General features: G+C 40.4%; 2 protein-coding genes and 1 long non-coding RNA gene across 3 annotated transcripts in view; 2 read left to right on the forward strand and 1 right to left on the reverse strand.

The window, feature by feature from the left end:
• Nucleotides 1-9,976, reverse strand: part of gan (gigaxonin) — a 17,918-nt gene extending 7,942 nt beyond the window's left edge. Inside the window, exons 1-9 of the mRNA XM_023397321.2 lie at nt 9,854-9,976; nt 8,885-9,107; nt 8,539-8,653; nt 8,089-8,439; nt 5,974-6,042; nt 5,631-5,782; nt 5,102-5,223; nt 4,858-4,970; nt 2,562-2,711 (exon numbers count right to left, since the gene is read on the reverse strand). Of these exons, the coding sequence (XP_023253089.1) occupies nt 2,562-2,711; nt 4,858-4,970; nt 5,102-5,223; nt 5,631-5,782; nt 5,974-6,042; nt 8,089-8,439; nt 8,539-8,653; nt 8,885-9,069 (1,257 nt within the window). The 5' untranslated portion in view covers nt 9,070-9,107; nt 9,854-9,976. The remainder of the gene's footprint in view (nt 1-2,561; nt 2,712-4,857; nt 4,971-5,101; nt 5,224-5,630; nt 5,783-5,973; nt 6,043-8,088; nt 8,440-8,538; nt 8,654-8,884; nt 9,108-9,853) is intronic.
• Nucleotides 8,923-10,029, forward strand: LOC147817182 (uncharacterized). Its single transcript, XR_015436575.1, has 2 exons — nt 8,923-9,020; nt 9,890-10,029. It is a non-coding gene; the product is annotated as an uncharacterized LOC147817182 (long non-coding RNA).
• Nucleotides 10,030-10,491: 462 nt separating this feature from the next.
• acd (ACD shelterin complex subunit and telomerase recruitment factor) lies at nt 10,492-13,271 on the forward strand. The gene is made up of 2 exons (XM_023397359.2): nt 10,492-10,955; nt 11,181-13,271. The coding sequence occupies exon 2, from the start codon at nt 11,276-11,278 to the stop codon at nt 13,043-13,045; it is 1,770 nt and encodes a 589-aa protein (XP_023253127.1). The 5' UTR covers nt 10,492-10,955; nt 11,181-11,275; the 3' UTR covers nt 13,046-13,271.
• Nucleotides 13,272-18,913: the final 5,642 nt, after the last annotated feature.

The raw sequence follows: 18,913 nt of genomic DNA on the forward strand, positions 1-18,913 counted from the left end.
AGTTTCATCAGTCCACAAAACATTTTGCCAATACCGCTGTGGAGTGTCAATGTGCTCTTTTGCAAACTTCAGGTGTGCAGCAATGTTCTTTTTAGTAAGCAGTTGCTTCCTTCGTGGTGTCCCGCCGTAGATACCCTGCTTGTTCAATGTTTTACGTATTGTTGACTCATGAACAGAGATGTTAGCCAGTTCCAATGATGCCTTCAAATCTTTGGCTGTCATTCAGGGTTGCTTCTTTACCTCATTGATGAGTCTTCGTTGTGCTCTTGGTGTCATTTTGACTGGGCGTGCACTTCTTGGTAGAGTAGCAACAGTCCCAAAGTGTCTCCATTTGTAGATTGTTTGCCTAACTGTAGACTGGTGAATTTCTAAAGTCTTTGAAATCACTTTGTAACCCTTGCCAGCTTTATGTAAATAAACAATTCCTGATCATAGATCCTCTGAAAGCTCTTTTTGGTGAGGTATGGCTCACATAAACGTGTTCTTCTTTTGCAAAACAAACTCCAAAAGTTTGAGGGGTTTTTATCAGTCAAAGTAGCTTTAGTCCACACCCCCAAACTTATTGTCTTAACGAGACTCCAGCTATGCTAAAACCTGGCACCAATTAGCTTTTTTGAGGTCATTAATTCAAGGGTTCACTTCTTCCACAAGCACAATGAGGATTTTTTGGTTATTCTCAATAAAAGGCATGAAAGATCAATTTTTTTGTGGTATTATTTAAGACACATTATATTTGTCAATACCCTTGACTTAGATGAATATCAGATCACATTTTATGACAAATTTACTCAGAAAACCATGAAATTCCAAAAGGTTCACATACTTTTTCTTGCCACTGTATCTTCTTAAGGATCAACACTTCAAATAAAACACAGAAGAGGGAAATATGGAGCTTTAAGTGTGGAGCTAGATTTAATGTAAAGTGCCCATAATAGAGAGGCTTAATCCCCTGGAGAGCTTGAATTTGATCATGAATTACATGGTGGTCTATCCTTTCAAGTCAATTGTTATGTATTGTGAGCATGACAATTTTGGCCTGATAGGGGTCGAACAGTTCAACGTCCAAGGATTGTGAATATCCAAAGAAAATGTTATGGAAATCAAGCTAATAGTTGTCAAGTCATCTCACTCTGGACAAGTGACCAAAGTGTTGGACTGACTGAACCAATGTAGCCCCTCTGCAGGCAGCGCTAAACATAGGTACTGTAGAGTGTACTGTACTGTACACTCTACAGTACCAATGTTTTACAACAGCTTTATAGGAAAATACTTGGTAATTAATTAAATTAATATCTCAACAGGAGTGAGCTGAATAAGGCAGGTGTGCTGGATGTCAGGTTAGCAGTAAGCCATGAATGTAACAGTGGATATTCAGTATGAGAAAAAAAATCCCACAGCTCCTTGAGAACCAAGCAGATCTCAGAGTTTGTCTAGTAGCAGGTGAACATGGTGATGAGGTTGAGGTTAGCTACACCTTCACCCGACCAGTCTGGAGACTGAAGCATGTTATTTCTGACACAGCCATCAAACATTTTCAGATCTATTTATAATAATTATTGTTACAGATGTGAAATACAGCAAATTTTACTTTGATTTGTTCTTAAAATTATAATATGTAACTTTTCCTCATTAAAATGTCTAAAAACAACTACAACGAGACTTCTTCTTACATTATCCCAAAATATGAATTCTCAAACCAAAGAAATCTGTGATTTTAATCATGGTAACGTTTCATTGGTCGCCTGTCAATGATTTCCCTATGCACATCAACATTGACTTTTATCTAGTTTTAAGCCACATTTTTAAGATATATTTTCATCTATATATTTGAACCAAATGAAGGATTTTAGTCGTTGGACGTGGTCTGCATCTCAAGTTATCAGAGAAACAAGCTGAGGAAATGTTAGACAGCTCAGCTCCCAGCTGCTGGAGACGTCCTGTCCTGTGTCACTGAAGAGCGACAGTGAATGATGTCTGATTTTTTTTTTAAGTGAAACTGCTTTATTCAGTGTTTCTTCTGGTTTGAATCCCCTGGTGTGTTTGTTATGGAGAGGAGGACACCTCTGTGGATAATTCAGCTGCTGGTAAAAACCTGCTGAACGTCTGCTTCATAAGTTACCAGAGAAACAATCAGAACAAAGGTTAGCATCAATCTCAGCTCCAGCTCTTCCCTGAGTCTCTGTCCTCCGTACAGCGTCGCTCAAACTCTGACTTTAAATGTCAAACTGCTTCATTCAGTGTTTTTAATGGTTAGAATCACCAGGTCTGTTTGATTTCCTGAACCACTGACACTGAAGGAATCCAAACCGGGAGGCGCTTATGGTAATACAACTCCCAATGATCCTACACTATTTCATGACATCACCCAATGTCGTCTTTTGTTACTGTTTTGATTGAGAGACCCCTCGAGGCAGAAGTTAAAGACTGTGCGTTTAACTACTGAATATGTAGGGATAAAGTAGAGACCTAAAGTCTGCCTGTGTTGTGACATTGAGTCCCAGTCACCTACTCTGTCACATGTTCTACTCTCCTGTGAACATTGATAAGAGTGTATGCTGTACCTTGCGGATCATGGTCATACTGGTCTGCATCTTCCAGGTGTTGAAGTGAGGGTCAAACACTTCCATAGTAATCAGCTCCGTCACATCGTTCTCTCCTCCGAGAACAAAGATCAGACCGTCCAGCTCCACCACGCCAAAGTTCTGACGAGCCTGTGTACAACAGAGACACGATGATCAAACCTCAGCAACCTCCCACACGTCCGACTACACGCAAGACCTCTGGGTTCAAATATACCAGACAATAACACAGCACAAGTTTGACACCAAGATACATCACTGACCTTTTAATCACATATATCGGGGGTTGTTACACATGTCCTGACCAACCGTTCAAATGTAGATTACAAACACAACGTGATGAGGATCCAAATCTTTGGACTGATGTACACAGACCAGATCAGGCTGGTAAATCCTTTATCGCCTTTTCAAATCATTAAACTCCTTCCATTAGTTGCTAAGACACACAATGATTTTAACTGCAGGTCTTTATTAATTTTATCTGCAGCAGCCAGGATTCAGTTTCAGTGTTTACCAATTTTTCTTCTGCAATCCTTTTTTCTGTAACTCTGACAAATTGGTATCTGCATTAATCTGGACTAAGAAGACTCCAAGACTTTTAGTCTCTCCAGACTAAAATCTCTAGGTGGGTTAGCCTTGCCAGAATTAAGATTTTATTTCTCAGCCTCAAATTTAAGAGTGATCCAGTTTAGACTTTATCTGGAGGACTCTCACTCTCCTCCAGCATGGATTATGATGGAATCACCTTCCTTCAGACACGACCTTCTGTCTGCTCTCGCTCCCATGAGCCTCTCTCACGAGTCTCTCCCTATTCAACACATGTGATTTGGAAACAATTATGACGAAATGTTTAGCCTTCATGCTCAATCATTCCACACCTCTTTAATCGATCGAATATTTTCCTCTCAACATATTTACAGTGTAAAACCATTTAGACTTGTATTGCTTTTTTCTCTGCTGGAAGTCTGATACCGAGTTAGGTCAGGTTGTTTTAAACGATTTTTTAAACGAAAATTTAAACGACACTGAGCCGTTTGTGACAGGTGTTGTCCATATGCTGCTTCATGTTTGTTTTACTCTTTTCACATCCTTTGGTTGGATGTATTTGAAACAGTTTCTATTAAACCATCTACACTTTCTGCTCTGTTTGCTGTCACACTTAAAGCTGCATTGCCACATCATGACGGACTTTATTTGTGTTTGTAGACTCCTGAGTCTTGAGTCTTGTCAGCAGCTCCATGAGATCTCATATATTTCACACTACGGAAAATGAGGTGAAGATTAAGAGGGTGAACTGCCGGTTTGTGGAAGTCAGAGGAAACAATGCTTTACATACACTCAATTATCTTCTATTATCAATTATGTTTTCTCACCATCACCACACTAACATCTTGTATCTTTAGTTAACCTATTTAAAAATGTTTATGCATGCATATGTTTGAGAGCATATATATGTATATGTGCAGTAAATGTGGACATGTATACACAAATATGTATATCTATTGTAGCGGCCATGCAACAACTTTTATCTCATTATTATCTTATATAAAAATTTATATAATTAACTCCAAAAGAAGACTCTGGGTTCAAACCTGCTGGCTGGCAGGTTGGGTCAATGCACGACTCTAACATACCCACAGGTATGAATGTCATGAATGGTTGTGTGTCTCTGTGTGAGCCCTGTGACTGACTGTCGACCTGCCCATGGAGTACTCTGCCTCTTCCCCAGGATCAGCCCCCACACAACCCTCTGACAGGATAAGCTGAAATAGCTGATTGATGAATAATATATGGAAATCTGATTTTCCTACATTTCTATTGTTTACATTATCCAACAATATAAAGTCAACATATAATGTGAATTACACCACTTTTCTCTCTGGGAGTTGGTTTCAAATCTTCCTGTACTGTTCTGTTGAAACTAAACTTGCATTGCAGCGCTGCTGACATCTAGTGGTCATAAAGTAAAACACTAAAAAGAGTCAGGGAGCATGTGTAAACCGTAACATGGCTGCAGCAGTGCATTTCTTGTGAACTGGTAATTCCATTCTCCTTACAAGTCATAAAGAGCAGAAATGATCATTAGTAAAAACCTTTTCAGTGTCTCTTTGAACTGAGGGGTTTAACTTTATAGTAAAATGTGAGAAAAAGGTAGAAATTGACAGAAAGATATTTAATACACAGATCAATACCAGCTGTTTATATGCTTCTAATAGAGGAATAATTCTTGCTGCTGAAACCTCAGGAGACATGTGGCTACAGAAAGAGGTGAGTGTACCTGAAGCATTGGGGGTATGGAGCTCCAGGTGTTGGAGTCTGGGTCATATTTCTCTCCACTGTCCAGGACTGTGTTGAGTTCATCTGCTCCGCCCATCACAAACAGAAAACCCTCTAACAGACAGGAAACACAGTATAATTACTGACTTACATATAAGCTGGACCTGCTGTTTTCCTGCGAAATTCTACTTAAGTTCTATCTAATTCATGACATGAGTCACATGAACTTCCTGCACCGCACCCACCGGCAGCGACCACCCCGTGGCCAAGGCGAGCAAGACTCATTGGCTGCAGGTCGATCCAGGCCTGTCTGTTGGTGTCATAGAGCGGACACATGCAGCGCGTCACAGCGGTTGGCTTCCTGCTTCTGTATGGGATAAAAATCATCAGACGACAGGATGTGAGTCGACTGTCTTAACTCAGCACAAACTTAACCTCTTCTCCTGGTCGTGACCACATTTCACTCTAAAATTTTCAACACTGTCTTGGAGCTATTCACACATTCACAACTAACTACAGTAACTACAGTTCAAGTTGTTTTCTTTGAAGGCATGTTCTGATAGTTCTGCATTGAACCTGCTGATACTCAATGTGTTTCATTTACATATTTTCATGCCAAAATTTTTTTTTAATTTGAACTGCTTATTGTTTTCCTCAAAAATTTTGCAGTCACCACCAGAGTTTTTTAGAAGGTAGTGATAGAGTCATAGTAATGTTGGTGACAAATAAATAACAGAATAAACAGAAATATAAGTGATAACAATAAAGACTCACTTGCGATCCTCTCCTCCGGCAATAACAATACACTCAGAGTAACCTCGGGGTTTGAAGGCGGCAAGCAGAGCCTCACCCTGCAACTGACTGTCCCCCAGCATGGGCTGGCAGTACTCTCTGATCACCTCCCTCATCAGTGGCTCCCCCATGGCCTGATGGGATACCATGCAACACAATCCATAGCTACTGAGTTAGACAAGGAGAGTTTTTGCCACAAAAACATCATCTACAATGTCAAACGTTATGAAGCACTTTGAATGGACTTCACTTCATCACTCTTACACTATTGATAACACTATCAAGACTACATGTAAATCTGAAGAGCACGTCACAGGTTCTCTACCTGCTCTCTCAGGTAGCTCGTGTCCAGGCCCTGCAGCCATACAGCAGACATCACTTCCTTCATGTGAACCTAAAAACATGGATATGTTCATTCACTTTTTGGGAGCACAGTAACAAGCCATAAACACAACACTGACATATAATCACCTTATAAAGTTTAGTGAACAAGTTTCCCATTTACATATCCAGCAGACACAGACACGTTAACATTCATTTGGAGTTGTGTTTCTCCGTTTAGAAACTATACTGTATATATAATATTCACTCTGCGGTTCTGCAGCAGCTAAATGCTCCACTATGTTCACCATCTTGGTGCTGACTTTGTCTGGTTTGCTGGGCAGGTGGAGGAGAGTGAGTTTTCCTCTGAAAACAGCTGCCTGATAGAAACATGGCTGACAAAAGCAGTGACAGTGAAACAAAACATTAAACCTGCAAACAGTAAGGGTTAGGGTTAGTGTTAGGGTTAGCAACATTGTAAGAGACACCTTTCATATCACTCACAGTCAATCCTTTGTTAATATAAAAATATTGATTAATGTAGCTTTAACAATACAATGTGTGAAGAAAAATCATTATTAAAATGATTATTTTGCAATAACATAAGAGAATGAGTGTTATTTCAGAACGTTAACATAACAACGTTTCTGTGTGAGATGCACAACTTACAAAAAAACAATTCAATGGTGAACTATCTTAAACAATTCTTCAGGATTTATAAAATATAAAAATAAAAAATCCAGGCAGCCCTTAGATTCCATTCATTTTCATCCTCAGAAAAATCCATACACAGACTGTTGTGTTGTTCATCAAAGTGGTCATCAATTCCACCTTAATTATTGTCAGTGTTTCGTTATCATTGTGTAGTAGAGCAGTTTAATGGGCAGATGGATTTGAGAAGTTTGCACTGCTTCACCTCATCCTGATAATGTGCCTTATGGGCTTGGGTGATATCCAAAATTGAATATCTTGATGCAGTCGAGTCCAGTTTTATTTGTCACAGGTACAATGTACAGTAAGCAAAGCAGTGAAATGAGGGTCGGACTTGGCAGCAGAACAAAAACAAAAAAAAGTCAACTTTTAAAAACAATATTGCATAAGGTGGGAAATATCGCAATATTCTATATTATATATTAACTTGAGGATTTTCATACTGTGCAAGAATGAATGGAAACCACTGCATGAAAGAACATTCACATTTCTACAACTCAACAGCACTTTGCAAACTAGTTATCTGTGATGACGTTAATATGATTTGTACTAAATGTGTTAAAACATGATAAACCACTGTGTGGATCTTAAGAAGGTTCTTCATAAATACCTCCTATAATCTGGTGTTTATTAAAGGCCGAAGCAAATTTGACTTCTGTTGCAATGTCACAGAAATTATAATACATAAAAAAAAAACGATAAAACAAACTAATTATATGAACCTTATAGTTCAGAAAATCTTACCAACCAATTAGTTGACTTGGTTAACAAACCCGTATCCCGATCTACATTTTATAAACTTAACTTCAACAATCCCCAAGACTCACTACCCTACTTGGCCTGTCTGCTGGAGGTCCAGGGACAAATCACTGCCACATTTTCTGGAGATGTAGATCTGTGGCTCCATTTTGGAAAAATATCCACAGTGTCCTCCTGGACAGTTTTGATTGAAAATAATGAGCCTTGGTGATCTAGAAGAGCTTCACTGTGCAAAGTGGAATGACTACCTGTTGAGAGTGTTGACGGTGACATTTAACCAGAAAATGTCTTAAAACAAGCAACCAGAAATTAGTGGATTAACCTAACATACACTATATACTATTGAGAAGATTACATTTAAACTAAGAACTCAAATTGATGTCTTTGATGAAAATTGGTCAAACTGGCTTCTCATCTGTAAACAATAAGACCCTGCTTTGTATAATAATAGAATCCTTAAATTAAAGGTTTATCTTCCAAATGAAATTGTTATTTTTTCACCATTTGCAGAATATAATATGTGCATATAATTTTTGCTATTCGCTTTAAAGATGATGATGATTCTCCCTTGATATTATGTTTGACAGCAAAAGTTACCTGTCTACATTTTTCATAACCTCTCACTGAACCTGAAGTGAGCATTACCCACCCTGCGATCCTCTGGGTCATGTGCGAACCATCGCACCACCGCCTCCAGCACGTGCTTTTCATTGCCCACGTTCAGCTTTTCCATGGCAAGCACCTCACAGAGCCGGTCCCGGGGCAGCTCCCTGAACTCCTCACTGATCGCCACATCACGGAAATGTGTCTGCAGGAACTCGGTAGCAGCGTAATGGACATGGTAAAGGCAGTAGTGCAGAGAGAAGAGGCGGATGCCGATGCAGTTCTCTGCAGTGATGCAGCTCTCTAAGAACTGACAGCACAGGGACTTGAGGTCGGTCATGAGGAGCAGGTCAGATGCCTGTACCATGTCCTGGATGGTCTCTTCACTCAAAGTGATCTGTGTGTGCACATGCAGGAAGTGAGACAAAAGAAGTGTGCTTACCACACCTAAAACCTAACCATGTCGATCTTTGCTTTTGAAAGCCTCCACACTCACTTCACCACTGAAGATGTAGTCCAGGATCTGTTTCATGATCGCCATGGAAACCCCTTGCAGCTCGATTTTGTATGTAGACCCATCTTCCTTTGGAGGATTGTAGTTCAGCTTGGTCCTAACAGGAAACAACACAGCTGAATATGACAGGACATGAAAAGAAACACTGGAAACCTGCAGCCTTTTAAAAATCATTAACAGTAGTACCAGTGCCATTTTGAAAGTGGACACGCCCATGTTGCCTTAACACTGTAAAGACCAGCCAAAGACAACAAGTGCATGATCATATCTGGGCTGTGACGGACTGTGCTGACTGACTAGGGCACATGTCCACTGCCAGTTCTCTGACCTGATGTAGGGGCTAGCAGCAGCCAGGATGTTTTTCTGGACAGGAAGCTCCTCTCCATCAACCACCAGCAGTGCATCGTGAAAACTTTGCTCCTGCCAGAAGGTGCGGAGGACCCTGAGCAGTTTCTGCGAATGCTGTGGGTCTGAAACCCTGGAACCAGGCTCAGTCGATCTGGTATCGGGCATGTCTCGGCTTGTGACAGCCCAAACAGTACAGTTCACTCCTGTTACGAAAGAACATCAAGCTGAACTCATTTTAGTCGAACTTGGGATCAGAATAAAACACAATTTAGGACAAATTATCAGATTTTCTTTAACTCAGAAGACAACAACTTATTTCAGCTAAACAGTCAGTTCGCATGCTACTCGTCTAGCTAGCTAGTCCTCTACGACAACAGAAGATATTAGATTCTAAGGCTTGGGAGTAGCTTGGTTAGAGTTAACATAAGACTGGGGTCTGGTTAAGAATCCTACAACACGACTGGTTAGGGTTAAGGTTAGGTTAAAGGGCAGTCACGTATCGACAGGGAAACAGTCTTCACTTCCCCCAGGATCTGCTCTCGAGTCCTGTAATATAACCCCACCACTGTGGGAAGTGGCAACCTATGTTAAAAAATGTTACCAAAACAAAATGGTGCATGAAATTCGGTCGTCTCAAACTGACAAATTCTAAATTTGGCGAAGCTGCAGGTGAAGCTGGTGCGTACAGGCTAGGCTAGTAGCAAAACAACCGACATGTCGATTAAAAAAACTGTTCTTATGACGCTGCCAAAGTTATTTACAAGCCAGCATTGGGGGACGAAGCTAATGTTAGTATAACTTGCTTGGGAAAATTACTGGCAAATTGGGAAAAGCTTCAATCACATTAACATAGGCGAGAGCCCTACGCTGCATGTTTACAATGGTTCAAAGTTGTTATGTCATGTTTTTCCATTTTAACAATTCAAGTTTACTCTTTAAAGAGTCTTACCTTAACACTACGAAATGTGCTTTTCTTTTTTTATAGGCACAGGCTGCACCTAATGAGCAACATTTAGGACAACATTAAGCACTCGAGGGGAGAATGTTGCAAGTGAACGTGAAGACGCGTACTGTGCTACATTCATGGCCAAAGAAAATGTAGTAAATAAAACATTCCTATATTCATTTCATTCATTCATTCATTTAACCTTTATTTTAACTCGGAAATGCATTGAGGTAGAGACCGCATTTACAATGTAGCTGAGTAAAAAAATATGAACAAGAAATCCAAGGGCCAAGAAACCCAAGAACGGACGTTAAATCGTATATATATGTTTGTTTGGGCTATACATTCAAATAAAAGTAAACAATAAATAAATATGTTCACACAAGACATAATTTAGTGATCAAAATTCCCATAATAACCAATACAACCGATTAATTAATTAACTTGAAACAAGTGTCACGCCGTTCATCATAATTGATATGTTCTCTAGAGAATTTAACTGTTACTTGAACGCACCAACAGCTAGGCGGAAAGCTGCGTGTGTTAACAACGTTCCAATACTTTATGAGCAACCTGTGTAGTAACAATATTATGGATAGATTACTGTAAAATAGATATTAGTTGGATTATATGAACAAATTTTGTTTGGTTTACTTTGGAAACATAAGAAGAATAAAAGGTCTTCACACTTTCATTGTTTATATTTCGAAACGGATGTACGAAGTGAGAATGAAAAAGAAGAGGAACGGGGCCGAAAAACAAACTGCTTGCATAAAGCCACCGAGAACAAACAGTGCTTCCGGTATGGGTAACGCCTTCTTGACCAACTGGTGTAGCGTTAGTATATTTTTAAGTAATATAAATCAGCCCAATAAAACTTATTATTATGTAAATATGAATTAGTAAATCTTATTTCCACCGTATATATTAATGACCACGCGGATCTGTACAAGAGTACAAATTAACATTCGCACTTTTAATTTGAAGGAACACTCGTCTTCATACTATCTATTGTTACCACCCGGTAACTTGAAACAACTGTCGCCGCCATAACTTCAGTTAAACGTTATTCTCTGTATGTTTTGCGCAGGATAATTGCACAAAGGTAAGAACACTGAGTACTTGTGTAAATTATTATTATGCGATGCTAGCAAAAATGTAAAACTGTAAACGTTTTAAACTATCCGTAGTAGCAATGTGAGTAATGTTCCAGTTCATGCACTTTTCGCGCTTGTTAATTTCCTCCAACGACTGGAGCAAAATGTGTCATGTTAAGCCAACAAAGTAATATTTTATAATGGTCCATATGTGATGTATCTTTCGTTTCTAGCTCCCACGGTGGCGTTGTGATGTAGGAACCACTAAGCATCGTAAAGGATTGCCTCACGGAACATAATTGCAGACACACAGTTTGAAACTGCAAACATGCCTCGACCTGCTGGTAACAAGCTGTCTCCATGGATCGAGAATCTGATCCTCAGCTACGGCAGCCAGGAGGGGAACAGCGGCAGCGGGCGGCTGAAGGCCCATGTCATCGGCGTGGGTCAGATGTCTCAGTCCCAGGCTCAGAGCTCCGAGGGCCCTATAGGGCTCCTCTTACTCTCCGACGGGGTGCTCCAGATCCCCGCCATTCTCACCGCATCAGCCTGGGAGCATCTCCAGGAGCAGGAGGACCGCGAGTGTTTCACCAGCCTGGTCAACACCACCGTGCGCATCCAGGACTACCGGCTGCAGTTTCACATGGCCCGCGAACAGAATAAATGCAGGTTCTTTTTATCAGTTGGAGAGCTGGCTACGATGGCAGCCGGCCCAGTTAAAGACAGCACCCCTTGTTGTAGGACCATGCCCTCCGTCAGGATGAAGATCTGTAAGACATGGAGGGCTATGTTGGGCCAGGAGTGGCAGGACTCCCAGAGGAACCAGTGCGGGTTTGATCTGTCAGAACTGCTGTGGGAGTGGCAGCATGACTATGTGCAGGATGTGCTGGAGGACGTCCGGGAGAGGCTGATGGTAGCCAGCAGCTGTCCTGTGAGCTCGCAGCCCTCCACCTCCGTGCTGACCCACCCAGACACATCCACCGCCACAAGCTGGGATGTCGACAGGGTCAGATATAAGGACGTGAAATGTTTCAGTGTCCCCATAAAGTTTCTTCTCATCCCAGATGAAGATGCTCAGCAGCTGCAAACACCACCTAGAGCTGGAAGCAGGACACCAAGCAGGAGTCCTGCTGCCTCTGAGGACAGACAGAGAGATTTACCACAAGTCTGCAAAACTCCAGAGACTGCACAGCCTTCTGTTGGTGATGCAGAGGGGCAGATCGCCATGCCAGCCGTCACAGATAGAGAGAACTCACTTCTTCCTTTAGAGGACTGTATGCTACATGAGGACATAGTGATTGACAGTGACACTGAGCTTTTAGCCAATCCTTGGGACATTTTTCCTCCACCATCTGTCACCTACTCTTCCTCTGATGCATCCCCCGAAGCAACACAGACAAACACACTGCCCGCCACTGCTAAATCCAAGGCTGATCACGCTGCAGTCTTAACCAGCACACAACTTCCTGTCCACAGCTCGACGGAATCCCAGCAGACATCAGAGCGCAGCAAAGGAGAACAGAGCTACTTCCCACCGTACCAGAAGCTGCCACACTCCACTGGTCTCCCTGCCACTGCCGGTTCCTCAACTTCAGCTTCTGTGAGTCCACCAGACCTCGTTTCCAGACCATCAAACCTGTCACCTGCCGCAGTCCAACACTGCACTGAAAGAGCACAACGGAATCTTTCTACTTTGGACATGGAGGAGACTATTGAGAGAAAATATAGAAAAGCAAAGAGAAAGAGAAGCGAGCCAACACCAGAAGCACTTCGCACCTTAGTGGAGGAGCAGACGGAGGAAGCTCAGATCAGTGGGATACCTCCATCTTGGCTCTTTGACACGCAGGCCGGATCTGGTGCTGGGGAGGGCAGCAGTCACACTGCAGCAACTGTCATGAGAAAAACTCCCACTGTTCACAGCAACGGCCGGCCGTTCTCTTACTCTTACCAAGTGTCTGGGCAGAATCTGCAGGATTTCAGTCGGTTCAAAATGGCTGAATCATTGCTGCTCTGGGCCGTGAAGTATCTTGTTGTTCCAAAGCAAGCAGATGATCCACATAACGTGTCAGTGGCTCCTGACAATACCGAGGTCAAATAACTGTAGGTTCACAATGTTGAAAGACAGTGAAGATGGTCTGTTGTTGTTCTCAACATGTTGAGTGTTTCAGTCTCCTCTAACCAAGCGCTGACTCATGTTTCAGTACCAGAGCAGCTCTGTACAGATGAGGCTTGAGTCTGTTTTGTATGGTTTGTCTTCAGCACTGAAAAATGTATAGTTTGTAAAAAATCAAAAAATAAAATAGTGGTACATTTTCACTCTAAAAGTTTGAAGTTTGTCCAGCATACATAACAAAGACAAGTTCATTTGCTGTTTAACTAAACCAGAACATTAAAAAGAAAAAATGACTCAATGTCCACTTACCTGATTTTTCTGGAGCTTTCATCCATCTCTTCATCCATCTCTTGCTCTTGCTAATAATATAATAACATTCTGCAAAACCAAAACAATGAGCTGTGTAGTGGCTATTTGTCTTTCAAACTAATTTAAGTCCAACCTGAAAATCGAAAAGGCCACTGATGCACCATGGGGGATGTGGTTTATGCAGGTTAATATATTGTCCAAACAAAGCCATTGTATTTTCATTTTGACTTATTCATCCAAACAAGCAGCAAACCAAGGAACAAAGGGATCATGTTTCCTGCTGCCTCTCCTGCTCTGGTAAAAAACCATAGGCCCACCCAGGTGCATGCTGGTCCTAAACCAGTCCACCTATCTAATGTACTAATTAACCAAACTAACTATGATAGATAAGCAAATAATGTAAAGAAACTAACGACTAACAAAATAGAATATTATCAAAAAAAGAAAAATGAATGAAAGTAATCCAAACTCAAAACAGATGAGTACATAATAGAAAAAACAACCAACAATCTAGTAAATAGCTCCAACACTAAAACAATCCACAGAGATGATGGGAACTACAGAGCTGGCTGTTAATAGTCCACTTTCACAGCCACACAGTCATTTAACCCATTGTTAACTAAGAAAATGAATTAGTGCAGCTATTAAGTTAATATATAAAGGTAAAGAGATTGCACTGGATACTAACCACTATTATGGTAGAAGTGTTTTCATTATTATAATTCAAAGCAGAGAGAAGGAGGCGTTTGAACTCTGAGGAGTATGTAAATGTAGGATGTTTTATTCACGTGAGGATCAATGGTTCTGAATGGAAACTAGAATTTAAAAGTGTCTCTAAAGTAAAAATAACTAACTGTAAAAAGTAAAATGTCTTTATTGTATGAAGTTAATGATAAGATATTAGTTAGATTTGTCTTATATGAACACTCTGTACACTACAGTCATGTAATACAGAGGTGTCCCCTGTGAGAGTGAAGTAGTTTTCTATGTGTCCAGAAGAGGTCACCAGACACCAACGTGTGTGAGCCCAGGTTAGAAACAGTTCATTGAGGAGATAAAGCGCAAATAGCCAGTAACTCGTGACCAAGCTGGACATCAGAACAAACTCTCAACATTTTCACAGAAGTGTCACGGACGAGAAACTCGGCCTCAGCCAGTAATACCATCTGAAATCACCTGTTGTCATTAGCTCAGTGGTTAAAGTGTGTGTGTGTGTGTGTCTGTGTGTGTTTGCTGGAGCGGCAGAGGGGCTATGAATTAGTTAACTGTTAGTCTATGTTGTGATGAGGTTTAATTCCCCTCTGCTCCAAAAAAAGTCTTTTGCTTGCTGTTACTTCAGTTGGAGGCTTGAGCTTCATCGTGCAGAATCAAGTCTGTGCTGAAGGACACGAGTCTCACTGTGATGTGCATGGAACAGCACAATGTTGTGACATCACCCTCAGTCTGGAGGCAACACACACGAGTGTGATGTGGAAACCTGAAACTTGTGTCCAGCTGTTAAACCTTTGAAATTAAAAGATATTTGTATATTCATAGATATGAGGGAAAATGTGTAGATGTCACTTTTAACCAAGTGAGAGTTTAGAGACAGAGACTATTATTCAAAACAGAAAATTTCGATGTGTTAAAACATGCCAGGAGTGGATCTTTAATGTAACTACAGTGCTGTGTTTGGATTTTTTAACACCAGCTTTTATTGATTGTCAGTGAGCTTGGATCTGATCCGCCTCAAAGATCCTCAACATTTCTCTTTTGCTACGTCAGTTAAGGAAGGAATAGATAATCTGACTGACTAAACTGCATCATGGCAGGAAACAGCAGAGATTCGGCCCTCTGTTGAGATTTGCCTGTTTATAGCATGTGTTTGGTCAACATCAGGCAGCTGAACATCAAAAGTGGAAAATCTCAAGATGGCACAATGATCTGTGGCACCCTGGGTAAAAAGAAATATTGTATTTCCAATAAAAAAAAAACCTTGTAATCTCTTCATAATTGATTTGAAACATTGTTTTAGTTCCTTCTGAACTGAAAATGTTTTGAATTATGTGATTTCTCATACCAGTGATGTGATAGTAATGTACACAGTTTTGTTGGCTGTGCACTGTCAGGTGATATCAAGTTAGATGTATGTACGGCATGAAGTTAGTCATAATAATAACAACAGTATTTATACAGAACTTTTCTTAACAAAGTTTCAAAGCACTTTACAAGAAAAGTAAAACCAGATAAAAGAAAAGTCAAAAATACCTGAGCTCAGTAAAAGAGTAGAACTGCATGGATTTAAAAAAACATCTCAAATCAACGTGATGCATAAAGATCTGACAGTGAGTGAAAAGAGGCAATAAAATATGTTAACAGTCATTTGGGATAAAACAATATTATTAAACCGTATCAGACATTACCAAAGGCTTAGAAAAAGAAATGCATTTTTAGAAGAGATGTAAAGGAGGTTAAAGAGCTCCAGAGCGTGGGGGGCTCGCTCACCTTTAGTCACAAACTTTGACCTTGAGGAGACCAACAGGCCTCCTGCTGCAGGTCTGTTCTCAGTTGGGCACAAACCATGTAAATAAATAAGAAATGTAATTGGGGGCAGAGCCATTTAAAGACTTAAAAGTCAGTAATACAAACAAATACAGAATCAATCTGAAATCTAACAAGGAGCCAATGAAGGGAGGCAAGTACCTGTAACAATTACATAATGCTGCTAAATGTTGCACACAGTTCCAGTTTTATGAACTCAGCTTTGAGGCTGCAGAATTAACAGAGGGGCGAGGGCTTCTGAAAAACTCCCACTGTCCACATCACAGTCCCATATGTCCAGGTCACCAGCTGATAGGCTCTTGCATTAATATAAATTAATTAGATTAATATAAATTCTAAAAGGCGTCTTCAGCAGTTGTGGATGGAAAGAATCTTCCAGCAGCTGCCCTTTGAAAGAGTCAGATCCTGCTCGCCGTTGCCTGTACACGTCTCTGGCATGTAAGTTTAGTTTTATTTGCTAATGAATCACCGTCTGCTGACAGAGAAACAGAGAAAAGAAGGACTTCTGAGTTTATTCACTGAAAGCTCCAAACCCCTAATGTAAGCAGGAGCCAGCTGTGTGCACTTGTAAAGTTGTTATAATCCTCCTTTGACCTATAAACAGGAAAATACATAATATAAAGCATCATGCTCACATCTACAAATAATACACTGTCCATGTTGTCCTTGTAAGGCAGTACAGTCCCAAGCGCCCGCTTCTCAGAGGACAATTAAAGCACATGAACATGCAACTGTATCCACTGAGCACAATGTATTGTAAAGATTATATATTATTTTTTATTATTTGTTATTTGTGATATAATTATGTATTTTTATCATTGTAATTAATTTGGAATACGTATCTTAAAGTCGGTTGGTTCTTGCCATGTCATCACCACAAATAACCTCAAATCAAAGGAGCAAATTCCTACATTTGAGAGGCATGATTAAGGTAATATTTAGCATTTACCTAATGAATGAACTGAACTACTATGAGAATTATTTCTTCATTTTCTCTTGGTGGATTTGTTGTTAAACTAGACCGGTCTGGTTTCATTTGAATCCAGAGCGATGCCCCGGCATAAATAAATATGACCTGAATGAAGCTCATGTTCAGATTTTTTTGTAGAGGTGTGAGTGCAGCTCTGATCACTGTGAGTTTAGGTTTGTGATGTTGTCAGATATTGCATTATTCTGTAAACTGCTCCAGTTATGAAAAACAATGAAGTGAGTCACCATCAGCTTTACACAGCTGGTGCGATCAGTTTAGTTTATTTTTCCCTTGTTCCACTTATTTAGAACAATGAGCAAATAAACCAGTCCACCGCTCCACTCTGTTTCCACAACCAGTAGGAACCCGTGGCCCTGAAGACATTGGGGACCAATTTAAAAAGCCTGTCAGCAAAGGAAGACTTCTGTCCAGTTTCTTCAACAGATAAAATGATAAAGGTAAAGCAGAATTGAGACTGAAGTGTCAGGGTTCAGGGTTCGGGGAGTCTGCATGTTCTCTGTGTATCTGCACTGAAAATACCTTGAATGTGTACGTCGATCCCACGTGATCAGAACGTGGCCACCTGACATGAGATTCCCCCTTTTTCTCAATGAATCACTTCTTGTCAAACCAAGATATTTCAATCACATTGGACTGCTTAAAAGAATCATGTTGATTCAACATATTATTCATCAGTTTCCACGATACCAATTAATTGCGTAATGTTAAAGTAGTTTAATTGTGTTCAGGGTACCAGATTTTCAACTGTAACTCCAGCTTGATTTCTTAATGCTAATATCGTTCAAAGGTTTAATGTCATTTTCAAGCAATTTCATGATGTCCTGTGGGTTTTCTCTGGTTATTCCGTTTTCCTCCCACAGTCCACAGGGTCCTGTCGATTGGTGACTCTGGGATTGGCTGTAGCCTATTAAGATCAGTACGCTGACTTGTGATATAATTATAATAGTAATGAAATAAATTACCTCATTTTCTTGTATATTTTTGCAGCAGATGGGAACAAAGAAGACGATTACATTCTGCCAGAGTATCTGACAACATTTCTTATCTCACAGTCCATTTACTCGCTTGTTTTCTCAGCCACGTTCATCAGCAGCTGGAGAACTCTGATCCTCTGAGGTCACGTCCTCACGACTGTTTCCTGGTGTGGGGATTTTGCAATCAACAATCACTGATTAATTACACATGGTAGTTTTATTTAAGAGTGTTATTATTTTTGTTCATTAAGATTTGACTGTTTTAGGCAAAAGTTTTATATGAATAACAAAGATAAAATTGATTAATGAAAAAACATTACAAATGTGATATCTTACAAACTTGATTATTATTGTTATCATCATCGTTGTCATTATTATTATTGTTATAATTATTACTATTATTATAAGGCAACTATTTTCTGTCAGTCATCCATCATTTACTCTGTCTTCAGATATTTGTGAATAAAGGTATTGTGGGTTTTGCTATAGAATCAGTTTCCAGAGAGAGAGAGAGAGAGAGAGAGAGAGAGAGAGAGAGAGAAAGAGGGGGAGAGACAAACAAACAAAAACAGTCCCTCTGGTCCTCTCTCCGGGCTGGGGGACAGACGAGGCCCTGACATGAGTTAAAACTGTTTAAGTTATTTTCCCTTTTATACACTTTGTTTTCATTTGAGCGAAGCCACAGCAACTCCCAGAAAGGACTCGGCAATGTTTGCTTGTTCTTTCTGTGTGAGCAACTCTCAGCGTCAGGGGTGGACGTGATATTTCAAACAGCACATCAGTGCGTTTATGTATTGGGTGCCCGGAAATTTTTCCAAATAAACACAGCTTGATTCAACCTGGGTGGGCAGACTTATCAAGCGACTAATTCTATAAACAGATGAGGGAATAACCCGGCACCTCATTGGTTGTTGGGCCGAGGGAGGGGGCGCTGGGGGGGCACGAGGTAGTTTCAGCGCAATGAAATTTTAATTAATGTGGGTGGGCTGAGAACACCACAGACTGTTTATGATGGACAATTTATTCCCCGGTGCAAAG

Source organism: Seriola lalandi, unplaced genomic scaffold (assembly GCF_002814215.2).
Source record: "Seriola lalandi dorsalis isolate HSWRI2012SDOR001 ecotype SW California unplaced genomic scaffold, Sedor1 jcf7180002055008, whole genome shotgun sequence".
Classification (NCBI taxonomy): domain Eukaryota; kingdom Metazoa; phylum Chordata; class Actinopteri; order Carangiformes; family Carangidae; genus Seriola; species Seriola lalandi.

Excerpts from the sequence above, each read along its gene's own strand:
- acd (XM_023397359.2), top strand. The coding sequence starts at position 11,276 with ATGCCTCGACCTGCTGGTAACAAGCTGTCTCCATGGATCGAGAATCTG.